We start from the raw sequence: 8867 nt of genomic DNA on the forward strand, positions 1-8867 counted from the left end.
CCATTCTGATGCCTCACTCAGACAGTGATTCATAGTTTTGCCATGATATTAAGGGGTGTGGGAATGAGTGGGTGACAACGGATCTAGGGTATGGGCTGGAAATTAATGAGGAAGGAACCCTAGGAGTAGCCCAGCCTAAGGAGTAGTGGAAGCACTCAAAAGAGTCAGTCACTAGACTTATACTATTCTTCTGAGTTACTGACATAGGTGATTCTTTGCCCCATATGTGTATAAGGGATTGGGGAATAGCTTTGTGGTGGAGAGATGATCTACGGAGTGGGATGAGCAGTCTTGAAGGAGGAACCCTAGAATAATCTATATCAAATGAAAAGATTTCATTTGGGAGGAGAGTTTGTATTTTACACACTTGACCAGATCCTCCAGTGATATATGTCAGCAGTGTTTCATTGACTTCCCTAACATTTGAGCCTCTAAAAAACAGATAAAGGATAACTCCATTAACTGGTAACTCCAGAAGATTCTTATACATCTGTACAGATAGATTTTCTACAGTGTCCCTCAAATTAGCACAGGAGGTTCTCAAACTAGGGGTTAGAACCCCTCAAGGGGTTGGAAGGTTCTTATATCGGGGCGGGTGTTGTCAGCTGTCAGCCTCCACCTCAAAGCCCACATTGCCTCCAGCATTTATAATGGTGTTAAATATATAAAAAAGTGAGTTTAATTTATAAGGGGTGGGGGAATTGCACTCAGAGGCTTGCTATGTGAAAGGGGTCACCAGTACAAAAGTTTGAGATCCACTGGCCTAGTATGTAAGCCCTTGATAATTCAGCTAAGGTTAGAAGTTTGATTGCCTTGAGAGTGAAACTTGCCAACAAATTAAATGTTCTCTTAATTAAGTCCCCCATCACTTTAACTAAAATATCCTGCGGTAGCTGCCTCAAAGGAAGACGGCGTAAAGGATATAAATATAAAAGGATGCATTACTCCCTTTACAAATGCTACTAAAATGAATCAATGTCTCCTGCAAAATTGTCTTAGTTCACTTTACTAAGAGAAAGAAAGTATGTGAAAAGTTCTGAGAGAAACTTCAGGCAGTTAGAAAATGATAAGGCTAAGAGAAGATGTCACAGCATGATGAGTCTAGCAGGACTGCAACTTTGCAGGTAAGATTTATGCTCCCTATTAACCAAAGGAGTTTTAATCTTCTCTGTCATTTACTAACCCTTAGCTGAGTTTGCAAATCATATGAAGAAACTCAGAACAAGAAACATGGAATAAAATCTAAGGTTGGTCAGAAAATGTCCTCCCTTTCCCCCATGTAAAATTCTATGAAAATGAAAACTTTTTCATCCGGATCAAAGTTTTCAGTGGAAAATGGCAACCTTTTGTCCAAAAATAACAAAGTAAAAATGTTTTCCTTGTGGGTATTTAGTTACCTGAAGATGAAGAAAGGCATCTTGAGGGATTTTCAAAAGCATGGGAGAAGATTAGACACCTAACTCTCTTTGACTTTTATGTGTGTTTAGATGCCTAGCCTGCTTAAACTAATCTGCATGTACGGTTTTGCTATCACTCCACCATCATTGACCTTCAGCAACATCCTCCAGATGAATGAAAGAGCATCCAACTCTGACACAGCTGAATGGAAGAAGAGAAAAAATAATGTGAACCGTGGATGCATATTTACCTCTGCCTAAATAAGAAATAAATTTTCTCTGTACCAGAGAACAGTCAAATGACTAGCAGGGTTTTTTAAAAGCTATTAATGATTATTATTATTATTATTATTTCTCTTTTCCCTCTTTTCCTCTAGAGAAAAATCATGGAAAATGTAGAGTGGAGCAATCAAATATTCATCACAGAATTCATCCTATTGGGATTCGGGAATCTCCCAGAACTGCAGACCCCTCTCTTCCTGCTATTCCTAGTGATCTATATTATAACCATGGCTGAGAACATCCTTACTCTTGTGCTAGTTGTGACTAATCGGCACCTTCACACCCCCATGTACTTCTTCCTGGGGAACTTGTCCTGCCTGGAGACCTGCTACATCTCCACTGTCCTGCCCAGAATGCTGGCTAGCCTCCTGACTGGAGACAGAACCATTTCATATAGTGGCTGCATCACACAACTGTACTTCTTTGTATTCATGGTGACTGCCGAATGTTTCCTCCTATTAGTCATGTCTTATGACCGCTACTTAGCAATGTGCAATCCCTTGCATTATGCAGCACTTTTGAGAAGCTGGGCTTTCATACAGCTGGTGTCTGGCTCTTGGACAATGGCCTTCTTTACAAGTACCTTGATAACTCTTTTGATGGCCAGATTAACATTCTGTGGCCCCAATAAAATTGACCATTTCTTTTGTGATTTTGCCCCGATGCTCACACTCTCCTGCAGCGACACCAACCTGATTGAACTGGTAGATCTATTACTGTGTTTTGCAATTATACTTCCTACATTCCTGTTAACCCTGATATCCTATGTTTGTATCATCACCATCATCCTGAGAATCCCCTCCACCATGGGGAGGCAAAAGGCCTTTTCTACCTGCTCCTCCCACCTCATCGTAGTTGCTACTTTCTATGGATCACTCATCATCATTTACATGATACCAACTGTTGGCACTGCAGGAGACCTGCACAAAGTGTTCTCTGTCTTCTATACTGTCCTGACCCCCTAGGTCAATCCTCTCATCTACAGCCTGAGAAACAAGGAGGTTAAAGAGGCATTGAAGAAAGCTGGAGGCAAACTGACTGCTTTCATAAAGAGGTGAATGAAATTCATACAGTCTCTCTTTTAAAATGAGTAGAACCTTATCCAGTCCCTCGACTTGCTGAAGAAAATGGCATTATGTTTGGACTGGGTGTGGGTGGTAGAATATTTCCCCTACTGAAGTTAAAATGAATTGAGGGTACCTCCATTTGCGCCTACTCTTTCACCACATCCAATAAATAATACTTGCCCATATGATACTCCCCTTTTGTTCTTCTGATAGGCTTTGATATGAGATAATTCAAGGATATTACATGCTCGCTGTTTGTCTGTTTGTCTGATTGATGTAAAGAGGTTTGTCATATGAACACAAGAGATTAAATTCTCAGCCCTGAAGGAAGCTGTAGTTTTTCCTAGGAGAAATGCTGAAGAGCAGCAAGAAGGTTTTGCTGCCTGGCATTCTCCAGCCAGAGAGTGGAGCCAAAGGGTAGGGAGGATTAAAGGTAGGAGCAGCAGCAGAGAGATCTGCCCGACCAAGAGAGCTGGAGCAGGCTTATGTCTGGATGGCAGCCAAGGGGCTTACCTTTTGCCCAGTTTTGAGCTGGACTGTCCTGCTTTGTCCCCCCTCCAGTAAAGATATAAAACCAGATGTGATTTTGCCTGGTATCACAAATGCAAGAGGTAAAGTTGCAGAGGCTGCTACTCTGCCCCATCGGTGTGACTTCACACGCACCGCCAGCGCAGGATGGAGCAGCAAGATCTGTGACATGATGCCCTCCATGTGGCACCACCTTGCGTCCACTGCACGTACGAGGTTATGGGAGGAGGAGCAGGATCATGCAGACAGCGGTGGGGACAGTCAAGGGAATGTCCTGTATTTGGGGATGTGTCAGTTGCCACCCTAAAGAGCGGGATTTTTAAGAACTACATGCACTCGGTGTCAGAAACGGATTTATGTTCCAGGAATCATTTGAACAATGTTTTCGTAATAAGCCACCCCCAAGGAGAGGTAATATTTAAGCAAGAGAGCTTGTTGTGGAGTCAGTGGAGATTATAAAGGAGGGAAACTGAGGCAAGTGCAGCTGTTCTGCCATGGCCTGCTGCTGGAGGGCACTACAGGTGCGACTGCCCTGTGACACATGGGAACATTTCAAATTTTGGCCAATCAAAAAAAACATTTTCTATCAGGAAAATTATTTTAAAAAATGTTGGGTGGGCAGGTCCACTCAAATTGTAATATTTTTTTAAAAGTTGTCCACAATGTTTTATTTCAAATAATTTAAAAATAAAAAAACACCATTTCCCTGGCACATTGACTTATGTAGTTCAAGCCCCTTTGTCACTTATGGGCTGAGTTCTCTGGAGGACTACATCTCCCACAATGCAAAGTGGATCCAGCAGTTTGGATTGCACCATGCATCATGGGAGTCTCAACCCTCATACACTATGGGAGATGTAGTCCAGCCAGGTAGACTGGTGCCACCATTCTCCCTTAGGCCAGATCTACACTATCACTTACTTCGGTACAACTTACATCCTTCAGGGGTGCGAATAAGCCACCTCACCTCCCTGAGCGATGTAAGTTACACCGAACTAAGCGCCAATGTGAACAGTGCTATGCTGGCATGAGAGCTTCTTGTGGAAGTGGATTTATTATGCCGAGGGGTAACTAATGTGTGTGAACTACTGTGAAATAAAAACACCATGAAGATAAGGCACTGCAGTTTTATTGTGAGGTAAACTAGGCAAGGCAGCACTATATGTAGCGTCAACTTCCAGCTATTGGATTGTGTTATGTTTTTCTCTGCTAGATTGAAGAGCCCATTTTCAAGTATTGGTTCCTCATGTAGGTACTTATAGACTGTAATCAGGTTACCCCTTAACCTTCTCCTTGTTAAGCTAAGTAGATTGAGCTCTGTGAGTCTATCACTATAAGACAGGTTTTCTAATCCTTTAATAACTGCTGTGGCTCTTCTTTGAACCCTCTTCAATTTAACTGCAGACACCAGCACTGGAAATCATATTCCAGCAATGGTCACATCAGCACAAAATAGAGAAGTAAAATAATGTCTCTCTAATTCAAGTGGCTGCTTTTATACAGACTGTGTGAACTTGGGATAGTCTGTCTCTCTCTCGCCCTCTGCCTCAGTTTCTCCATTGGGACAATTGGGATCATAACACTTTCTTACATCATAAAGGTGTTGTGAGGACAAATACATTAATATCTGTGGGACACTAAGATTCAATGGTGATGGGTCACACAGGTACTTACAAAAGATAGATTTTTGTTACTTTTATATCAGCCATTTTCCACGCGCTGAGATACAGAACATTGTAAATGGAGAGATTCAGGAAGTGGAAGACACTAGAGACATCTCAGAGAGCTAAGAAAATCTCTAAGACTCAGGAATATGCTAAAGACATGAGCAGTGCTGCCTGCTTATTTGGATTGAGAGGGTGTGATTCTCCTTGCATACACACACACACACTTCTGCAAATCAGGAGCCACTCTGCTGACTTTCCTGGAGTCACTCTGGAGTATAGCTGATGTGCCCAACAGGACAATTAGTTAATAACAGTTGATCATTTCTTGCATTGCGGATTGGGCAGACTGGTTGACTTCTGGAAAAAAAACTTTAGGTCACTTCATCAGCTGTTTAGTTCCAGGGAAGTCAATGGAGCTCTGGGTTTTTACAGAAACTGACCATCTGGCTCAGAGTCTGCAAACAGTTCTTCCAACTCCAAATGGCTATTCCCTTTACAGCTCACAAAGAGGGAAATTCATCCCTGGGCACAAGGCCAGAAAAAGGCGCATAACCCACTAGAATCTTCTACTCAAAAAGTCTTCTCAGATCCACCTTGACCTCCTTGTTTCTCAGGCTGTATATGATGGGGTTCTCCACAGGAGTTGGCACGGTGTAGAGCACAGACATCGGCTTATTGAAACACAGTGACTGGTTTGCTGTGGGGACCCTCTGACACCACGGAAAATTTGAATTTTTCAGAAACTGCGTATCCCATGGAAAAATCATTTTGATGGAAAATTCCCAGTCAGTTCTACTTGCAGACAGAGCAGTTGCCCAAGGTACCAGGAATACGGTAGAACTTCCTGTAGATGTCTCTCATGTTCTTCCGTGTGGAAAGAATAGAGTTTATTTATAGTAGTGTCTTGTGTTTATGACCATCAATGAGGTGTGAACCTACCAATGATGCTACCAATGTCTGCCTTAAGTCCATTCAGTTCCCCATGCGTGCTTGGATGTGGGATACTGGCATAATAGCACATTCCTAGGGACACTACCTCTAAGCTGTGATAAATGGAAAAGTGAAGAGTGTACCTGAAACTTAATGATGGTCATGCAAATACAAGTGAACTTCAATTTTCCAAGAATCTCAGGGGACATCCAAATGACCTGGAAAAACAGTGTTTGGATAATGGGAATCATGAGTGCTGAAGAGGCTCTAAGCTCCACAGGGCTGAACTGAGGCTATGTCTCCATAGGATGAGCAGATAGCAAACATGAAATGTCAGGACAAAGTGTGGGGGGTAATAGGTGCCTATATAAGAAAATCCCAAAATATCGGGTCTGTCCCTATAAAATTCGGACATCTTGTCCTCTTATGTCTACACTACACACTAGTGTCAAGGAAATAGAAAGCACGCTGTGTCCACATTGCTGCACAAGCTACATGGGTCAGTGAAAGGCTCTGGCAGCGGAAAGCTGATGGACTGTTTCCCCACTGCTGTAGTCTTTTCCTGCAGAGGGGAGAGGCCCCTGCAGCAGGAAGGAAGAGGGACACTACACTCATGGCCGGCTCTTGGTTTTTTGCCGTCCCAAGCGGGAAAAAAAAAAGCTGGAGTACCACCGGCAAAGCAATGGTGCTGCCCCTTCAGAAGTTCCGCCCCAAGTGCATGCTTGGGATGCTGGTGCCTAGAGCCATCTCTGACTACACTGCTAAAAATAACAAAGTGGGCACGAGGCCACAGCTTGGGTGTGTAGAAAGTCATATAGGGTATGTACTCACATAAATATCGAGCCTATACAGGCATGTCTTTATTCACCTAAGCAGTGTGTCTCTGTCTACATCTCTATTTATACGTATGCTCAGAGTGGGGACTACCCATGTATATGCTCTACACACCACCAAAAGAAGCGTGCAGTGAAGATGTACCGTAAAAGTCTTCAGGACTCTATATTCCACAGGAAGTTAGTGTTAAAGGAGCAAGATTACTGTTAAATTTAGCAGTGTTATTGAAAAACAAAAAAAGGAACTATCAAACAATTCTTGCTAAGATTTTTATAGGAATTAATGACAGTTAGATGGCCAATGTCCATAACAGTTCAAGTTCTTGTTGAGGTTCTGGTTGAAGAAGCAGAGAACTGAGAGATCCAGAGTTTCATCATTGGCAAAGGGAAAGTGGGAGCTAGCCTTGTGAGGATAGTTGGGACAGGAAAAGGGGGTGTTATTTCTGGCTTTGAAAATAAGGACAAGAAATTTTTGTTGGATGTGGTGAAAGAGTAGGAGCAAATGGAAGTACGCTCAATTGATTTTAACTTCAGTAGGGGAGACAGTCTACCACCCACACCCAGTCCAAGCGTGATGCCATTTTCTTCAGCGAGTCAAGGGACAAAATGGGGATCAACTCTGTCTAAAAGAGAGACCACAGGAATTTCATTCAGCCCCTTATCAAAGCAGCCAATTTGCCTCCAGCTTTCTTCAAGGCCTCTTTGACTTCTTTGTTTCTCAGGCTGTAGATGAGAGGATTGAACAAGGGTGTCAGGACTGTGTAGAAGACAGAGAACACTTTGTGCAGGTCTCCTGCAGTGCCGGCTTTTGGTGCCATGTAAATAATAATGAGTGACCCATAGAAAGTAGCAACTACAATGAGGTGAGAGGAGCAGGTGGAAAAGGCCTTTTGCCTCCCAGTGGTGGATGGGATTCTCAGAATGGTGGCAATGATGCAAACATAGGACATCAGGGTTAACAGGAGGGTAGGAAGTATAATTGCAAATGACAGGATTAGATCCACCAGTTCAATCAGGCTGGTGTCACTGCAGGAGAGTTTGAGCATCGGGGAGAAATCACAAAAGAAATGGTCAATTTTGTTAGGACCACAGAATGTTAACCTGACCATCATAAAAGTTATCACAGTGCTGCAAGAGAAGGCAATTATCCAAGAGCCAGACAATATCTGGATGCAAACCCTCTTGCTCATAAGTGCTGCATAATGCAAGGGATTGCATATTGCTAAGTAGCGGTCATAAGACATGAGTAATAAGAGTAAACACTCTGCAGTCACCATGAATACAAAGAATGATAGTTGTGTGATGCAGCCGCTAAAGGAAATGGCTCTGTCCCCAGTCAGCAAACTGGCCAGCATCCTGGGCAGGATAGTGGAGATGTAGCAGGTCTCCAGGCAGGACAAGTTCCCCAGGAAGAAGTACATGGGGGTGTGAAGCTGCTGATCAGTCACAACAAGGGCCACAATGAGAATGTTCCCAGCCATGGTCACAATGTAGATCACTAGGAACAGCAGGAAGAGAGGGGTCTGCAGTCCCTGGAGATCTCCAAATCCCAATAGGATGAATTCTGTGATGGTTGTTTCATTTTTCCACTCTACATTTTCAGTGTGATTTCTCTAGAGGAAAATTTGGGAGAAGAAAAAGAAAAAAAAATAATAATAATCATAAAACACTCTTGCTAGTCATTCAACAATTCTTTGGTCCAGAGACAATATTTTACTTATTTAGGCAGAGGAAAATAAGCCTCCACATTTCACAGTTTCTTTTCTCATATTCCATTCAGCCATGTCAGAGTTGGATGCCCTTTCGTTCATTCGGAGGATGTTGCTGAAGGTGAATGAAGATGCAGTGATAGCAAAGCCATACATGCTGTTGCATCAGAGAATAGTGATTAGCCAGGAAAAAGAATGGGAATATCTCTAGAATGGTTTATTCTATAAGAAAAACAAAGCAAAACAGATATCATTAAGTGTCAGAGAGCTTTGAATTTTCAGTGCCATTGGAATTTGCCAGAGAGTCATGTATTTAAAGATATTATGGACAGAGAAGAAGATGCCTTTTGAAATTGAGTCCATAATGTCTCACTGTTTTTTTAACCCTTTTAGAACATGCAGGTGCAGAGATTTTAAAGGAGACTTCCAGAGGAGGTTACTGTATATCTGTAAT

At 42.6% G+C, this 8867-nt stretch overlaps 1 protein-coding gene across 1 annotated transcript; it reads right to left on the reverse strand.

Annotated features, from left to right (window-relative positions):
* Window positions 1–7354: 7354 nt before the first annotated feature.
* On the reverse strand, window positions 7355–8569 carry LOC115638157 (olfactory receptor 6B1-like). The gene is made up of 2 exons (XM_030539727.1): window positions 8459–8569; window positions 7355–8317 (listed from the first exon to the last, which is right to left on the reverse strand). Exons 1-2 carry the CDS (start codon window positions 8567–8569, stop codon window positions 7355–7357), a joined length of 1074 nt encoding a protein of 357 aa, XP_030395587.1.
* Window positions 8570–8867: the final 298 nt, after the last annotated feature.

The sequence above is a fragment of the Gopherus evgoodei genome, chromosome 21 (genome assembly GCF_007399415.2).
Source record: "Gopherus evgoodei ecotype Sinaloan lineage chromosome 21, rGopEvg1_v1.p, whole genome shotgun sequence".
In the NCBI taxonomy this organism is placed as follows: Eukaryota; Metazoa; Chordata; order Testudines; family Testudinidae; genus Gopherus; species Gopherus evgoodei.